General features: G+C 44.2%; 1 protein-coding gene across 7 annotated transcripts in view; it reads left to right on the top strand.

Moving 5' to 3' along the window:
- Positions 1-1,954: 1,954 nt before the first annotated feature.
- Positions 1,955-18,977, top strand: part of UEVLD (UEV and lactate/malate dehyrogenase domains) — a 69,277-nt gene continuing 52,254 nt past the window's right edge. For 2 of the 7 annotated variants that reach the window (XM_009186451.4, XM_031653365.1), the window contains exon 1: positions 1,990-2,093. Coding sequence is in view for 3 of the 7 variants with exons in the window: in XM_021925957.2 (XP_021781649.1) it covers positions 2,052-2,093; positions 12,043-12,127 (127 nt within the window). In the remaining 4 variants the exon portion in view is untranslated. The other 5 variants (XR_004177499.1, XR_004177498.1, XM_021925957.2 and 2 more) reach the window with 5 other exon arrangements.

The following is an 18,977-nucleotide window of genomic DNA, read 5'->3' as shown; positions in this document are numbered from 1 at the left end:
TGGTTCCCAACCCCAGAGCCTGTGATTGAACAAAGCTGGGGTGAGGTCTTCTAGATTCTGCGCTTCTTTTTTGCTGAGCGAGCCTTGGCTGATGCGGTAAGCGCGTCAGTCACTGGCTTCCGCCTCTGAATAATGCCATCCTCTACCCTCCATTCCATTCAACTGGGCTTCCTGCTCCCGCTTCCCTCATCTTCCGACTGATTTTGTATTTTTAATGCAGTGAGTTTCACTGTATTTAGTCATGATAGATAACATCTCGTGATCGCCGCTCAGCCTCCCAAAGTCGCGAGGGTACAGCCCAACGGGCCTCTGCACTTCTAACAACTCCCCGCATCTGAGGCTGCAGGTCTGGAGATCACACTAAAAGACTCACTTCTCTAAACTATTTGTTCCTCCCTCTTGTTTCCCTGACTTAGCCTCCTTGTCTCTACTCCTGTCTTACTTCATTCTACTCCAGCCACACTGGCCTTCTTGCTGTGTTGAGCCTCCCTCTGCACATGCCTATCTTAGGCTTCTGCTTTGTCTGCACTCTGATTCGTAACACTTACTCCCTCAACCCTCAGTGAGAACTACCCCAATCTCCTTACCCTTTTAAGAATTTATTCTCCACAACACATAATCAACCTTCAGACACGCTGAATAATTTACTTATAACATTTATTGTTTTGCTCTCCCTCTGCTAATAAAGGAATGACACCCTTAAGACAGCAGCTATCGGCCGGGCACGGTGGCTCAAGCCTGTAATCCCAGCACTTTGGGAGGCCGAGACGGGCGGATCACAAGGTCAGGAGATTGAGACCATCCTGGCTAACCCGGTGAAACCCCGTCTCTACTAAAAAATACAAAAAACTAGCCGGGCGAGGTGGCGGGCGCCTGTAGTCCCAGCTACTCTGGAGGCTGAGGCAGGAGAATGGCGTGAACCCGGGAGGCGGAGCTTGCAGTGAGCTGAGATCCGGCCACTGCACTCCAGCCTGGGCGACAGAGTGAGACTCCGTCTCAAAAAAAAAAAAAAAAAAAAAAAGACAGCAGCTATCTGAGTGTATTTTGTTCACTGCTGTATCCTGAGTCCTGGAAAAGTAGCTGGCAAGTAGTAGATGCTCAACAAATACTTTCTGAATGAATGTTCCTTCCAGCTTTTCAGCTGCTTCTCCTGAGTCAGGGCAGCGCTCCCTTCAGATCTTCCTATAAATACAATCTCCCTCCTATACGCCCAACCTCTTGACAATTATAATATCCAGCTCCTGACTTTTCGCTTCAGCGGCTCACGCCTGGGATACAGGGAAGGTAAGTCAGTCACGGGTCAAGGAGACCAAATAACACCAGAAAATTACTGTATCCTGCATCTCTTCTTCGCCCACCTTCTCCAAATGACCTTATTCACCCACCTCCCTCCTCTTTTGTTTTCCAACTTTTTCGTTCACCTGGCTGTCTCCTCTCTCTGACCACCAACATTGTTATGGCACCCCTAAAAAAATTAAAAAGCAACCCCTCGCCCCGTGCTGCGCCACCCTCATGCTGGGGCTCCGCTTCTCCGACAAGGATCCTCCTGACTTTGTTTCTCCTTTCTACTCCCTGAAATTTTGCTTCTGAAATTCCATTACCGCCTCCTTCCTAAATTCAACCGCAATTTTAGGTCTTGCTCTTTCCTGATACACTGCGGAATTTAACACATCTGTCTGGAAACTCTTCAAGAACACCGCGTGTTGCTTCTACCTCCTTTATAGATTCTACTCCGGTCCTTCCTAGTCTTCTCTTCATAAGTGTCCTCAAGTTTCCTTCCAGGAAGATGGGTGGTTTCCTTGACGCCAAAGCGTTTCTGGCCGTGCCCTCGTCACTTGCCCACTCCGGGGTCAAGAAGCAGGTACCTCGGATTCCGGACGCAGCCGCGGCTGAACCCGGTGCTTTGAATGCGGGTGGAGTTTTCAGTCTGGGAAGAGGCGGGGCCTTGCACCGCCCGGAAGTTTGGTCCTCAGCGGCTTCCGTCCTGCAGCAAGTCCGGAACAAGGCCAGGAGGCTGGGGTCGTGGGACCTGGCTCGGGACCGGGCTGGAGATGGAGTTCGACTGCGAGGGCCTGAGACGGCTGCTTGGCAAGGTGCGGGCAGTCCGCAGGGCCAGGTCTGGGTCCTCAGGGTCTTGGGGGGGGTTCCTCTGCCTTTGGCCAGGTTGCCTCCGTTTTGCGTTTCCCGGCTTGTAGTGGGGCTTGGAGCGGGGGCAGCTGGCTATGGGGAGCGGCCCCAGGGTAGCTGAGGGGACCTGGATTCTGATTTCTCCCGCAACTCCGAGGTTTCCCAACCTCCGCCTGGTGCGAGCCCTCCTCATACCCCCAGCTTCACTGACCTCGAACAGCTCGCAGCACTCGCCTAACCACGCCTTTCTGTCTGCTGAAATGGTCTGCCTTTTTTTTCTTTTTTCTTGAATTGCAAAGCTCATCCTTTGTAAGACCCAACTCAGTCACTCCCTGGAAGATTGAATCAACCCTTCTGTTTTCAAAGATACCGATTATCACATTGTGGAGTAATTATGTATTTACAAACCTTACTCTTGCTGTGAGCCCCTTTGACTGCAAAGATTGTGCTTTTGTATTCCCTTCATCTAGCCACTGTGTTTGACAACAACATAAGTACTAAATAACTGTGCTGTGAATGAAAGACCTGAGTAGATTTAGGGATGAAGACAGAGCTTGAAGGCCCTGGAGAGATCTTAATGTTGGAAGGTTGGGGAGTAGGCGGGCTGACCTAGAAATCTGACCTTTATTTCCGAGACCTGACTAACCTGAGTTCCCGGTGTACAATCTGAGGAAATCCCCACCAATTTTCTAGTTAAGAAAACTAGTTTTCACCAGTTTCCTAGTTAAGGTTTTTTTTTTTTTCTTTGACAGAGTCTTGCTCTGTCGCCCAGGCTGGAGTGCAGTGGCGCGATCTCGGCTCACTGCAACCTCCACCTCCTGGTTTCAAGCCGATTCTCGTGCCTCAGCCTCCCAAGTAGCTGGGACTACAGTCGCGCGCCACCATGCCTGGCTAATTTTTGTATTTTAGTAGAGATGGGTTTTCACCATGTTGGCCAGTCTGTTCTTGAACTCCTGACCTCAAGTAATCCACCCGCCTGAGCCTCCCAAAGTGGTGGAATTACAGGTATGAACCACCGTACCCAGCCTTAAGTGATTCTTAATGCGTCTTAAGACTTTCTAATGCGGAAACCATAGTTTATGCCATTTTTGTTATACTTGCTTCTTTCCTTATTGGGGCAGTTTACATATCCGTGGGAGGTTTTGAAGCTTTAAGATTGAAATTGTTTATGTAAGGAACTTGAATGAATTTATCTACTGCGACAGGTGCAGATCTTGTAGGAAGAGAAGTATCATAATGCTTAGGATTACTACGCTTTCTGTCTCCTCTTCAGAGCACATGAAATTAAAAGAACCATTCAAGTTTTAATGTGCAGAGGATGATGGATTGTCCAATGAGAAGAATTGTTCAAGTTAAGATTCAAGCATAGAGCATATTTTTGGTGGAACTGGAATGAAGGAAAAGAAGAGAGACAATGGTTTTTTCAAGGGTGAGAGTAGAATAGTAGAGGATTTTCTTTTTTCCGTCAGTGCATAGCATAGAGTCTGGCACATAGATAACTTATTGTTGTTATTATTATTATTATTATTATTATTATTATTATTCATTTTGAGACGGAGTCTCGCTCTGTCAGCCAGGCTGTAGTGCAGTGGCGCGATCTCTGCTCACTGCAATCCCCGCCTTCTGGGTTCAAGCGATTCTCCTGCCTTAGCCTCCCGAGTAGCTGGAACTACAGGCGCCTGCCACCACGCCTGGCTAATATTTTTTTGTATTTTTAGTAGAGATGAGGTTTCATCATATTGGCCAGGCTGGGGTAGCTTATTATTAATAAGTATTTGTTTGCTGTATAAATTAAGGAAACCAATCAGAAACAAGTCAGTTCAGCAAATATTTGAGGTTCCCTGACCATTCATTGCAGTAGGCAAATAATATCATTTAATATCTGAAAATAGTTTTAGCCTGGGCACGGTTACTCATGCCTGTAGTCTTCGCTACTTCAGAGGCTAAGGCAGGAAAACAGCTTGAGCCCTAGAGTTTGAGTATGCAGAGAGCTATGATTGTGTCACTGCTTGCCAGCCTGGGAGACAGGACGAGAACCTGTCTCTAAAACATAGAAATAAATTTAAGGCCAGGCACGGTGGCTCATGCCTGTAATCCCAACACTTTGGGAGGCCGAGGCATGTGGATCACCTGAGGCCAGGAGTTCGAGATCAGCCTATCCAACATGGTGAAACCCCATCTCTACTAAAAATACAAAAAAATAAGCCAGGCATGGTGGCACGTGCCTGTAATCCCACCTACTTGGGAGGCTGAAGCAGGAGAATCGCTTGAACCTGGAAGGTGGAGGTTTCAGTAACCTCAGGTTGTGCCACTGCACTCCAGCCTGGGCAACAGAGGGAGACTCCATCTCAAAAAAATAAAAAATAAATGAATTTAAAATTTTTAAAAACTTAAGAAATAATTTTGTTGTGGAAAAATCGATGGAGAAATGATCAGTACATTAAAAAATTAAGCAACTATGGAGAAAGTAAAAAATCTTATTAAATAGATATCCCAGTTTCATAGATGTGAAGATTGTCAGTTCTCCCCAAATTGATCTATAGGGTCAATGCAGTTCTTGGAAACTTCAAACTGATTCTAAAATTCATTTAGAAGAGCCGAAGGCCAAGGATAACTTTGACATTATTATGGAAAAAGAATAGATATGAGGGCTGGGCGTGGTGTGGCTCACGCCTGTAATCCCAGCACTTGGGAGGCTGAGGTGGGTGGGTCACTTGAGGTCAGGAGTTCGAGACCAGCCTGGCCAACATGGTGAAACCTCCTCTCCACTAAAAAATATAAAAACTGGGCGTGGTGGTGGGCACCTGTAGCCCCAGTCACTTGGGAGGCTGAGGCAGGAGAATCGCTTGAACCCAGGAGGCAGAGGTTGCAGTGAGCTGAGAATGCGCCAATGCGCCCCAGCCTGAGCCACAGAGCAATACTCTGTCTCAAAAAAAAAAAAAAAAAGAAGAAGAAGAAAGAAAGAATAGATGATAGATTTGAGGACTTGCTCTACCAAATATCAGTACTGGCAAGTAAAATTTAGTGTGGCATTGGTGTGGAATAGACTAACCAGTGAAACAGACTAAAGGGCCTAGAATCATAGTCATACATGTTTGGAAATGCAATATAAAACAGAAGACATTGCAGATAACTCGCGAAAGGAGAATGCAGAGAAAAGTGAATATCCACATGGGAAAAATGAAATTGTACCTTGTATTCCTACCTTACGCCAAACATAAAAATTTCCAGTGGATTAAAGACCTAAATGTAAAAGACAACTTTAAAACCTAAAAATATAAATGGTATAGGCTCAGAATATGCAAACCGTTTTAAAATAATACACAAGTAAGAGACAAATTCAACAATATTAAAATCAAGAACAGAAGACACTGTGGAGAAGATGAAGAGGCAGCCAGGCGCGGTGGCTCACACCTGTAATCTCAGAACTTTGGGAGGCCAAAATAAGCAGATCTGTTGAGTCCAGTAGTTATGGCAAGACCCTATCTCAGTTTTTTAAAAAAGAAAGTGAAGAGGCAGGATACAAACTTAGAGAAGCTATCTGTAGCACACATAACTGATAACGTGTTGATATCTAAAATATATAAAGCATGCCTACAAATCAATATTAAAACCAATAAATAGGCCAGGCGTGGTGGCACACACCTGTAATCCCAGCACTTTGGGAAGCTGAGACGGACAGATCACAAGGTCAGGAATTCGAGACCAGCCTGGGCAACATAATGAAACCCTGTCTGTACTAAAAATACAAAAATTAGCCGCGCATGGTGGCTTGTGCCTGTAGTCCCAGCTACTTGGGAGGCTGAGACAGGAGAATCACTTGAACCTGGGAGGTGGAGATTGTGGTGAGCCGAGATCGTGCCACTGCACTCCAGCCTGGGCAACAGAGTGAGACTCCGTCTCAAAAAAACAGAAAACAAACAAACAGTAAATAGAGAATTGGGCAAAAGATATAAATGAGCGTATTTTTAAAAACAGGAACAAATCACTAATCACATTTCAATTGTTAGTAGCCACATGTGGTTTGTGGCTATCATATTGGACAATGTATGTATAGATTATTTCCATTATGGCAGAAAGCTTTGTCATACAGTTGTGTATCGTAAGTGGGTGGGTCAATTCACCAGTACTTATTATTCTTCAAAAAGTGTGTGCTTTTTCTTTTTTTAAAAAAAGATAGAGTCTTGCTCTGTCTCCCAGGCTGGAGTGCAATGGTACTATCATAGCTTACTGCAGCCTCAAACTCTTGGGCTCAAGTGATTCTCCTGCCTCAGCTTCTGGAGGTAGCTAGGACCACAGGCAACATCACCACTTCTGGCCAATTTTTATTTTTATTTTTGTAGAGACAGTGTCTTGCTATGTTGCCCAGGCTGGTCTCGAACTGCTGACCTCAAGTGATCCTCCGTCCTTGAAATTACCTAGTTTCCTAATTCCTATTTTCTGCTCCACCAGCTGAGTTCTGTCGGAGAGGCAACTTAACCTAGATGTGCTCACTCATAAAATGGTAATACGGCGGTGGCTCACACCTGTAATCTCAACACTTTGGGAGGCTGAGGCGGGCGGATCACCTGAGGTCAGGAGCTCAAGATCAGCCTGACCAACATGGAGAAACCTCGTCTCTACTAAAAATACAAAATTAGCTGGGTGTGGTGGTGCATACCTGTAATCCCAGCTACTTGGGAGGCTGAGGCAGGAGAATCACTTAAAGCTGGGAGGTGGAGGTTGCGGTAAGCCAAGATTGTGCCATTGCACTCCAGCCTGAGCAACAAGAGTGAAGCTCTGTCTCAAAAAAAAAAAAAAAAAAAGTAATACTGGACTTGTTCTATAAGATTCCTTCCTGCTAAAAATTTCTTTTAATAAATGATACTACAAAGTATTATTATTCTTCAGTGTGTCCTACATTTGAGCAAAGTCATATAAGAATACTCTTGAAATATCAGTCTTCTGGGCCAAGTGTGGTGGCTCATGCCTGTAATCCCAGCACTTTGGGAGGCCAAGGCAGGTGGATCACATGAGGTCAAGAGTTCGAGACCAGCCTCGCCAACATGATAAAACCCCATCTCCACTAAAAATACAAAAAAGCCAGACATGAGGCCGGGCGCGGTGGCTCAAGCCTGTAATCCCAGCACTTTGGGAGGCCGAGACGGGCGGATCATGAGGTCAGGAGATCGAGACCATCCTGGCTAACAAGGTGAAACTCCATCTCTACTAAAAATACAAAAAATTAGCCGGGCGTGGTGGCAGGCGCCTGTAGTCCCAGCTACTCGGGAGGCTGAGGCAGGAGAATGGCGTGAACCCGGGAGCTGGAGCTTGCAGTGAGCTGAGATCGCGTCACTGCACTCCAGCCTGGGCCACAGAGCCAGACTCGGTCTCAAAAAAAAACAAAAAAAAACAAAAAAAAAACAACAACAAAAAAAGCCAGACATGGTGGCTGGTGCTTGTAATCCCAGCTACTTGGGAGGCTCAGGCAGGAGAATTGCTTGAACCCAGGAGGCGGAGGTTGCAGTGAGCCAAAATAGTACCACTGCACTCCAGCCTGGGCAACAAGAGTAAAACTCAGTTAAAAAAAAAAAAAAAGCTGGGCATGATGGCTCACATCTGTAATCCCAGCACTTTGGGAGGCCGAGGCAGGTGGCTCACTTAAGCTCAGGAGAAGAGACCAGCCTGGCCAACTTGGTGAAAACCAGTTTCTAGTAAAGATAAAAATTAGCCAGGTGTGGTGGTGCACACCTGTAATCCCAGCTACTCAGGAGGCTGAGGCAGGAGAATTGCTTGAACCCGGGAGATGGAGGTTACATTGAGCCGAGTTCATGCCATTGCACTCCACTCTGGGTGACAGGGTGAGACTGCCTCTCAGAAAAAAGAGAAAAGAAGTATCAGTCTTCTGAATACACTGTAGTACAGCAGGCAAATTTAAAATTTTATTAAACTCAATTTTTCAGTCTTAATAATTTTTATAACCATGTTTAGAATCTCTTGGACCACTTTCTTCTTTAGTGAAGTACTTGTACCCTTTAAGCACATGGCACTGCTTGAGGCACATTTCTTGAGAGAATGTTATGCAGAATTTTCAGTGGTGAGGACCAGTATGAAATCTGTCTTAATATTACACTAAGAAGATACGCTGTTTAATATGTAGTGAAAATAAGGCTGGGTGTGGTGGCTCATACCTGTAATCCCAGCACTTTGGGAGGGTGAAGCAGGTAGATCCCTTGAGCCCAAGAGTTCAAGACCAGCCTTGGCAACATGGTGAAACCCCGTCTCTATGAAAAATACCAAAAAATTATCCAGGCATGGTGGCACGCACCTGATTGTGCCACTGCACTCCAGCCTGGGTGACATAGTGAGACCCTGTCTCCAAAAAAAAAAAAAAAAAAAAAAGTTAATATTTTCCTTGGGACAGATAAAGTAGGTCCTTTTTGACAAGGTAGGGGGGTGTCAAAACAAAACAGCAAATGAAATATTTAATAGTAACATTTGGGTTTTTAAGTCCCGAGAAGAGTGCTTTTGCTGGCTTTGAGAAACTTGTGTAGCAGTTTTGCAATTAAATCAATTCTAGTGTAGCCTTATATAGCTATTAATAATCATGTTCTCCAGTGATTTTAAGGATGTGAAAAATAGTGGAAAATGAAGCAAATTATATTTGTTGATAATATGTATATTCCAGGTGACAACAATGCAGCCTTTTGTACATTTGTGTAGTGTTTGGAGTTGTGACTTCATTCAGTTTTGTTTACACTGAATCATGGGCATTGAATCTAGGACTCACTTTGCCCAGCAGACTAAACAAGTCTGTTTTAGTTAATGCTAATCATTTCTTAGTTTTGATGCTCAATGCTGTGGATCATATTTACTTTCTATGTCTACTCTACTCATATAAATCTGCCTATTTCCTAACTCCTATCCAAAAAACATTATCAAAGGCACACCCTGTACTAAGTACTGTGAAGAGATAGAACAATGAGTGAAAGATGATTCCTGCTCTCGAGTTGTTTATAGTCAGACTTCTCTTCTAGCAAATTCTTCCCCATCTTAGAATGACCTTCCCTTTTCCCCCTAATTTTCTTTTTTTTTTGAGACAGAGTCTGGCTCTGTCGCTAGAGTGCAGCGAGGTGATCCCAGCTCACTGCAACCTCCACCTCCCCGGTTCAAGTGATTCTCCTGCCTCAGCCTCCCGAATAGCTGGGATTACAGGTGCATGCCACCACGCCTGGCTAATTTTTGTATTTTTCGTTGAGACAGGATTTCACCATGTTGGCCATTCTGTTCTTGAACTCCTGACCTCAAGTGATTTGCCTGCCTTGGCCTCCCAGTGTGCTGGGATTACAGGCTTAACCACTAATTTTCTATACCATTCTAGATTCTAGGCTGAAATGTAGATTCAACTTCTCCAGAGGCCTTTCTGTAACTTAGATGTTCTTTGTGTCAATTTGTAGTTTCCTGCCTGTACTTACTGTTGTATACATATTTTGTTTATTATCTCACTTTTACATATGCTAATTGTAAGACCTTCATACACACCTGTTGAAGTTGGTAGGCAGTAGAGCTATATCTTTTTTTTTTTTTTTGAGTTGGAGTTTCGCTCTTGTTGCCCAGGCTGGAGTGCAATGGCACGATCTTGGCTCACTGCAACCTCCGCCTCCTGGGTTTAAGCTGTTCTCCTGCCTTAGCCTCGCAAGTAGCTGGGATTACAGGCATCTGCCACCACACCCAGCTAATTTTGTATTTTTAGTGGAGATGGGGTTTCACCATGTTGGTCAGGCTAGTCTCGAACTCCTGACTTCACGTGATCCACCCACCTTGGCCTCACAAAGTGCTGGGATTACAGGCATGAGCCACCGCGCCCGGCAAGCTGTATCTTTTTTGCGGGCAAACAACTTAAGGCTCTGAGAGAGGAAACAGGATCCACTAGCAATCCTCTTCCATTTTCTCCCAAACTCCCACAATCCTAGGTATCCACCAGTCTACTTTGTGTTTCTATGTATTTGCCGGTTCAGGATATTGCATATACATGGAATCATAAAATATGTAGCCTCTGTCTCATTTCTTTTATTTTTAATTTTTCTTTTTTTTTTCTGGGAAGCACAGTCTCTGGCCAAGACCAGAGGCAGGCACTTCCTGTGTCTATTTTCTTTCACTTAGCATAGCGTTTTTAAGGTTCATCCATGTTGTAGCATGTATTAGCCCTTTATTCCTTTTTGTGGTTGAATATTTCATTTTATGGATATGCCATATTTTATTTATCCATTCATTAGTTAATGGACATTTGGACTGTTTTCACTTTTTGGCTAGTATTAATAATGCTGGTATGAACAGTCATATACAAGTTTTTGTGTAGATACCTGTTTTCATTTTTCTTGGGTGTATACCGAGAAGTGGAATTGCTCAGTCATGTGGTAACCCTGACTCTGTGTTGAATCTTTTGAAGAACTACCAGGCTGTTTCCCAAAGCAGCTGCATCGTTTTGCCACTGGCAGTGGTATATGTGTGAGAGTTCTGATTTCTTTACATCCTCTCCAACACTTGTTATTTTCTCCTTTTGGTTATAGCCTGTCTTTTGATTATAGTATGAATCCACCAGCTGTTTTGTTCTTTTTCCTGATTGTTTTGGCTATTCTGGGTCCCTTGAATTTCCATATGAATTTTAGAGTCTGTACATCTTTGCCAAAAAAAAAAAAAAAAAAAAAAAAAGGCAGCTGGGCTTTTGATAGGGACTGTGTTGAATCTGTTGAGGAAAATTGTCATCTTAACAATACTATCTTCAAATCCATGAACAAGGGATGCTTTCCATTTACTTTGCTCTATTTTATTTTTTTCAACAATGTTCTGTAGTTTTCAGAGTTGAAGTTTTGTACCTTTTTACATTTATTCCTAAATATTTTATTCTTTTTGGTGCCATTGTAAAAGGAACTGTTGTCTCAAATACATTTTCAGAATGGTAAACTCTTAATATACTTATTTTCTTTCATTTAAACCTCAACGCAGCGTAAGAGGTAAGTATTATTTATTTTTGTAGATGAGAAAATAAGCTTAAATAATTTAAATGATTTTGCCCCCAAGACAACCAAGTTAGTATCTCTGAGAAGACATCTGGATAAATGAAGAGGCAGTTCACACACCTGACTACAAAACCTTACATGATTTTGTTTTCCATTTGAAACCCAGCATGCAGTGCCAGGAAGGTGGGAGGGGAAAGTCGAGGTGTCTCAAGTGAATACGTCATGCCAAAAAGACAGTTGGATCTTGAATGGTGGTGAGAGGGGTGATTCATTCTGCCTTCTCTCTCTGGAGGTGTTTGGAGGCAGTTTGATTTAGAGATTAAAGACCCTGGTCCTGGATTTGAGCTCCGGCTTCACTATTTAACTTGCTATCGAACTCAGGAAGTTACTCTGATTCTCTAGCTTTCGTTTTCTTCTGCTGCTCCTATAGAGCAGTTGTAAAGCCCTCCCTGCCTCGTAGGGGTGTTGTTAAAAAGATTAAATCAAATACCATTCATGTTTGTAAAGCTCAGAGCTTTACACGATAAATTGTCAGTTAAATGTTAACTGCAGGCCAGGTGTCGTGGCTCACTCCTGTAACCACAGCACTTTGGGAGGCCGAGGCGGGTGGATCAGGAAGTCAGGAGTTTGAGACCAGCCTGACCAACATGGCGAAACCCTGTCTCTACTAAAAGTACAAAAAATTAGCCAGGCGTGGTGGCGCATGCCTGTAATCCCAGCAACTTGGGAGGCTGAGGCAGGAGAATCGCTTAAACCCAGGAGATAGAGGTTGCAGTGAGCCGAGATCCCACCACTGCATTCCAACCTGGGCAACAGAGCGAGACTCTGTCTCAAAAAAAAAAAAAAAGTTAACTGCAATTGTTCTTTTATAAGCTTTATTCTTACCACATGCTTATGCTTATTTTTCTCTTTTCAGTACAAGTTCAGGGACCTAACTGTGGAAGAACTAAAGAATGTAAATGTATTTTTCCCACATTTCAAATATTCCATGGACACCTATGGTAAGAATCATATCCTCTAGTTTAAATGCTGCATTGTTTGAACTACTAATTTTTGGTCCTAAAGAGCTGCAAAATTGTAATTTCTTGTTTTCTCTTTTATCCTCTGATTTTCAGCTATACTTTATAAACTGCAATTTCTGAGAAAGCTTAAATTAATACAGTGTATCTTGTATTAGTTTTCTATTGCTGCTGTAACAAACTACCACAAACTTAGTGGCTTTAAAAAACACACATTGGCCGGGCGCGGTGGCTCAAGCCTGTAATCCCAGCACTTTGGGAGGCCGAGATGGGCGGATCACGAGGTCAGGAGATCGAGACCATCCTGGCTAACAAGGTGAAACCCCGTCTCTACTAAAAATACAAAAAACTAGCCGGGCGAGGTGGCGGGCGCCTGTAGTCCCAGCTACTCGGGAGCCTGAGGCAGGAGAATGGCGTAAACCCAGGAGGCGGAGCTTGCAGTGAGCTGAGATCCGGCCACCGCACTCCAGCCTGGGCGACACAGCAAGACTCCATCTCAAAAAAAAAAAAAAAACAAAAAACAACACACATTTACTATGTTACAATTCTGTAGGGCAAGAAGTCCAACTGTCTCTAACCATTCTTCTGTAGTCAAATCGCCCTCTGACCACAGCTGGGAAAGATTCTCTGCTTTTTTTTTTTTCTTGAGACAGAGTCTCGCTCTGTCGCCCAGGCTCGAGTGCAGTGGCGCAGTCTCAGCTCACTGCAAGCTCCGCCTCCCGGGTTCACGCCATTCTCCTGCCTCAGCCTCCTGAGTAGCTGGGACTACAGGTGCCCACCACCATGCCCAGCTAATTTTTGTATATTTAGTAGAGACGGGGTTTCACCTTGTTGGCCAGGATGGTCTTAATCTCCTGACCTCGTGATCCGCCAGCCTCAGCCTCCCAAAGTGCTGGGATTACAGGTGTGAGCCACCACACTCGGCCAGATATCTCTACTTTTAAGGACAATGTGATTAGATTAGACCCACCCCAGTAATACCGGATAATTTCTTCATCTCAGACTCCTTAATTTTTTTAAGGTTAGCCAAGTGATCAGAGTCACTAATCACATCTAAAAAGTCCCTTTGCCAAGTAAGGTGACATATTCACAGGTTCCAAGGGTTGGATATGGACATCTTTGGAGGACCTTATTCCGCCTATCATATATATGGTTGATTCTAAATTATTAACAGTTTTAGTTATCTTGTTCACTTAATAGTAAGAATTTAGTTATCTAAGAAATATTTTACTTTATTCTTTTTTTTTTTTTTTTGAGACAGAGTCTTGCTCTGTTGCCCAGGCTGGAGTGCAGTGGCATGATCTCAGCTCACTGCAACCTCTGCCTTCGAGGTTCAAGCAATTCTTCTGCCTCAGCCTTCCAAGTAGCTGGGATTACTGAGATGCACCACCACTCCTGGCTAATTTTTGTATTTTTAGTAGAGATGGGGTTTTGCCATGTTGGCCATGTTGGCCAGGCTGGTCTCAAACTCCTGACCTCAGGATGATCCTCCTGCCTCTGCCTCCCAAAGTGTTGGGATTACAGGTGTGAGCCACCCCTCCTGGTCTATTAGCTTTCAAAAATTTCTGACTACAGCCTGCAGTTGGAAGTATATTTTATATCATGATCCTATATGCACATAACTAAATACTGTGTCCACTTTGACATTTTCTGTTCCATCCCATTTTAAAAATTTTAATTAAATTAATTAATTAATTAATTTTGAGATAGAGCCTCGCTCTGTTGCCCAGGCTGGAGTGCAGTGGTGTGATCCTGGCTTACTGCAACCTCTGCCTCATAGGTTGAAGCAATTCTCCTGCCTCAGCCTCCTGAGTAGCTGGAATTACAGATGCGTGCCACCATGCCCAGATAATTTTTATATTTTTAGTAAAGTTGGGGTTTTACTATGTTGGCCAGGCTGGTCTCGATATCCTGGCCTCAAGTGATCTGCTCGCCTTGGCCTCCCAAATTGTTGGGATTACAAGTGTGAGCCACTGTGCCCGGCCCCATTTTATTCCACTTAAAAATAAATGCTGAACTAGCGCAGGAACAGAAAACCAAATACCGCATGTTCTCACTTATAAGTGGGAGCTAGGCAGGGCGCAGTGGCTCACGTCTGTAATTCCAGCACTTTGGGAGGCTGAGGCAGGTAGATCACACCGTCAGGAGATCGAGACCATCCTGACCAACACGGTGAAACCCTGCCTCTACTAAAATACAAAAAAATTAGCCGGGCGTGGTGATGTGCACCTGTCATCCCAGCTACTCAGAAGACTGAGGCAGGGGAATTGCTTAAACCCAGGAGGCGGAGATTGCAGGGAGCTGAGATTGCACCACTGCACTCCAAGCCTGGCAACAGAGTGAGACTCCGTCTCAATAAATAAATAAATAAATAAATAAATAAATGGAAGCTAAATGATGAGAACTCATAAACACAAAGAAGGAAACAAGAGACTAGGGTCTACTTGAGGATGGAACATGGGAGGGGAGAAAGAGTAGAAAAGATAACTTGGAAACTGGGCCTCATACTTAGGTGATGAAATAAATCTGCACAACAAATCCCCACAACATGAGTTTACCTATGTAACAAACCTTCACATGTACCCCCAAACCTAAAATACAAGTTGTTTTAAAAATTATGTATCATATTAATAAAGTAAACATGCCAAAATAAATAAAGAAATACAAATGCTTGTTAAAATTCAGGACCCAAGAATTAGTCAAAATTCACATTTTCAAAAACTGCTTTATTCTGCATGTGTATGTTTTAAATTTCAGTTAGATTAAGAAAATGTTCAGATAAATTCAGATTATATAAATTCAGATTTATATAATAGACATCTTGAGGAGTTATTGAAGTGTTTGGTTTTTGCTTTTTTTTTTTTGAGATGGAGTCTCGCTCTGTTGCCTAGGCGGGAGTGCAGTGGCGCAATCTCGGCTCACTGCAACCTTCGCTTCCCGGGTTCAAGCGATTCTTCTGCCTCAGCCTCTCAAGTAGCTGGGACTTCAGGTGCATGCCACCACACCCGGCTAACATTTTGTGTTTTTAGTAGAGATAGAGTTTCACCATGTTAGCCAGGATGGTCTTGATCTCCTGACCTCATCATGATCCGCATGCCTCGGCCTCCCAAAGTGCTGGAGTTACAGGTGTGAGCCACCGCACCTGGCGTATTGAAGTATTGATTAGGACAATAGCATAGGCTTACATATGTGGCACATAATTGTGTATGTGGAAGAAATTATTAGATTCTAGGCTGGGCAAGGTGTATCACACCTGTAATCCCAGCACTATGGAAGGCCGAGGCAGGTGGATCACTTGAGGCCAGGAGTTTGAGACCAGCCTGGCCAACATGATGAAACCCTGTTTCTACTAAAAATACAAAAAAATAGCTCGGTATGGTGCCATGCACCTGTAATCCCAGCTTCTCAGGAGGCTGAGGCAGGAGAATTGCTTGAACCGGGAGGCGGAGGTTGCAGTAAGCCGAGATTGGTCCACCGCACTCCAGCATGGGCAACCAAGTGAGACCCTCTCTCTCAAAAAAAAGAAATTACTAGATTCTGATTCATCAGTGACTGGTCTCTTGATTAGCACCTAGTTATTTGGTGCTATGTAAGTGCCTGGAATGAGGGATATAATAGCTACTGTTTATTGAATGCCAGATATTCTTCCAAATGTTTTATCTACATCATCATTATTATTATTATTTTTGATACAGAGTCTTACTCTGTTACCCAGGCTGGAGTGCAGTGGCGTAATCTCGGCTCACTGCAACCTCCACCTCCTGGGTTCAAGTGATTCTGCTATCTCAGCCTCCTGAGTAGTGAAGGGGTGGCCTGCCCCTCCACACCTGTGGGCGTTTCTCATTAGGTGGAATGAGAGACTTGAGAAAAGAAATGAGACACAGAGACAAAACATAGAGAAAGAAAAAGTGGGCCCAGGGGACCGGTGCTCAGCATACAGAGGACCCACGCCGGCACCGGGTCTCTGAGTTCCCTCAGTATTTATTGATCATTATCTTTACCATCTTAGAAAAAGGGAAGTGGCAGGATAATAGGATAATCGTAGGGAGAAGGTCAGCAGTAAGACATATGAATAAAGATCTCTGTGACATAAGTTTAAGGAAAAGTGCTGTGCCTTGATATGCATATGCAAACATCTCCGTAAACCTTTTTAGTGCATAAAGAGCAGCATTGCCGCCAGCGCATGCCACCTTCAGCCCTTAGGTGGTTTTCTCCTTTCTCAGTAAACAGAACATACAATCAGGTTTTACACCGAGATGTTCCCCACCCAGGGACGGGCAGGAGACAGATGCTTTTCTCTATCTCAACTGCCAAGAGGCCTTCTTTCCTCTTGTACTAGTCCTCCTCAGCACAGACCCTTCACGGGTGTCAGACTGGGGGACGATCAGGTCTTTCCCTTGCCACGAGGGCACATTTCAGACTATCACATGGGGAGAAACCTTAGACAATACCTAGCTTTCCTAGGCAGAGGTCCCTGTGACCTTTGGCAGTGTACGTGTCCCTAGGTACTTGAGATTAAGAGAATGGTGATGACTTTTAACAAGCATACTGCCTTCAGGCACTTGTTCAACAAAGCACACCCTGCACAGCCCCAAATCCGTTAAACCTTGAGTCACCACAGCACATGTCTCTTGCAAGGACAAGGTTGGGGGTAGGTCACAGATTAACAGCATCTCAAATACAGAACAAAATGGAGTCTCTTGTGTCTACTTCTTTCTATATAGACACAGTACCAGATCAGAAAAGTCTGATCTCTCTTTCTTTTCCCCACAAGTAGCTGGGATTATAGGTGCCCACCGTGATGCCTGGTTAATTTTTGTATTTTCAGTAGAGACGGGGGTTTCACCATGTTGGCCAGACTGGTCTCGAACTCCTGACTTCAAGTGAGTCACCTGCCTCACCCTCCCAAAGTGCTGGGATTGCAGGTGTGAGTCACTGCGCCTGGCCTGTCTATATTATCTTAAATATTTTTTTTACAACCAAAGCTGTGTGGTATTATTGTCTTTATTTTGCAGATAAACTGAGACTCCAGGAGTTTAAATAGCTTGCTCAAGATTACACAGCTAGTAAGGGATGGAGTTGGGGTTTGTACTCATGTCTGTCTTGTACTCTGTTGTCTCTTTCCTCTATTTTTTTTTTTTTTTTTGAGACGGAGTTTTGCTCCTGTTGCCCAGGCTGGAGTACAGTGGCGCTATCTTGGCTCACTGCAACTGTAATGCCCAGACCGTTTGTTCCCCAAAGAAGACCACCAGAGTCCAGAGTCAAAGCCAAGTGGCAAGGATCTTTTACTGCAAGTTCGAACTTGGTCCCTCCATTCCACAGCATACAAGAGGGCCCCGAACAATGCGAGTGCTTGCTTTTTATAGCCCGATATAAATAGGATACGTAAAGTTACAGAGGAACAAGGCAATTCTTTTGGTTACAGCATTACAATTGGTTTACATTTTAAGTTATACATTCAGTAGTTTTTCTATTGGTTCCCGCGCTTTCAGTAAAACCTCAAACGGCTGTGTCCTTATCGGGGATTTTCCAGGTGGTGTTTGTACTGGGCTCAGGAAATTGAGAGATATATGGTGGGATGTGTTTGTACTGGGCTCAGGAAGTTGAGAGATATATGGTGTTTGTACTGGGCCTGTTTGTGTTGAGCCCGGGGCTGAGGAATGTGCCTGATTTCTTTCACAACCTCCACCTCCCAGGTTCAAGCAGTTCTCCTGTCTCAGCCTCCTGAGTAGCTGGGATTATAGGCTTGTACCACCAAGCCCAGCTAATTTTTTGTATTTTTAGTAGAGACAGGGTTTCACCATGTTGGCCAGGCTCGTCTCCAACTCCTGACCTCAAGTGATCCGCCCGCCTCGGCCTCCCAAAGTGTTGCGAATACAGGCGTGAGCCACTGCGCCTGGCCTTCTTTCCCCTTTCTAACAGGTTATCAAATCTATTTAGAATTTTTGCTTACTCTTATACAATGTCTTTCTTCACCATATAGTTTGATGCTTTATTGTGTCGATTACTTCTGATTCTCATTTCCCTGTCTAGAGAAAGCTCTAATGCCATTAAACCCTCAAATTATAGGATTAATATTGTCAATGTACATTTTTTATTGAAGACAATGACAGTAACGCATCACAGTCACTTCTATTTTGGCTTTTTAAATATTTTGCTTAGACAATGAATATTCATACTAGTAGTTTCTCTACCCTATTTCTAGGTGGTTCTATGTCCTTGAGTAACAAACCCTATTCCACTCCTGTTTCTATTTAGTTTTTGCTAGTGGTCCCTTCATTCATTGTTACCTTTCCTTCATGTAATTCAAGGTAAACACTTATACTGACATATACTCTTGGCCCTTGGGTTTTCTGTATCAGCCTGTGCTATGGTCTGAATGTTTGTGTCCCTGCAAGTTCATATGCTGAAATCCTAACCCACAAGGTGATGGTATTAGGAGGGGGGCCTTTGGGCCCTCATGAATGAGACTGGTGTCTTCTTAAAAGAGCCCATGGCCGGGCGCAGTGACTCACACCTGTAATCGCAGCACTTTGGGAGGCCGAGGTGGGTGTATCAATTGAGGTCAGGAGTTCGAGACCAGACTGGCCAACATAGTGAAACCCTATCTCTACTAAAAATACAAGAAAATTAGCCGGGCATGGTGGTGGGTGCCTGTAATCCCAACTACTAGGGAGGCTGACGCAGGAGAATTGCTTGAACCTGGGAGGCGGAGGTTGCAGTAAGCTGAGATTGTGCCACTGCACTCCAGCCTGCCTGGGCAACACAGCGAGACTCCATTAAACAAAAAAAAAGCCCTGAGAGAGACTCCTTGCTTCGTCCACCTCGCCCT

Source organism: Papio anubis, chromosome 12 (assembly GCF_008728515.1).
Source record: "Papio anubis isolate 15944 chromosome 12, Panubis1.0, whole genome shotgun sequence".
Taxonomy (NCBI): Eukaryota; Metazoa; Chordata; class Mammalia; order Primates; family Cercopithecidae; genus Papio; species Papio anubis.
This window is presented reverse-complemented; position numbering and strand designations above follow the sequence as displayed.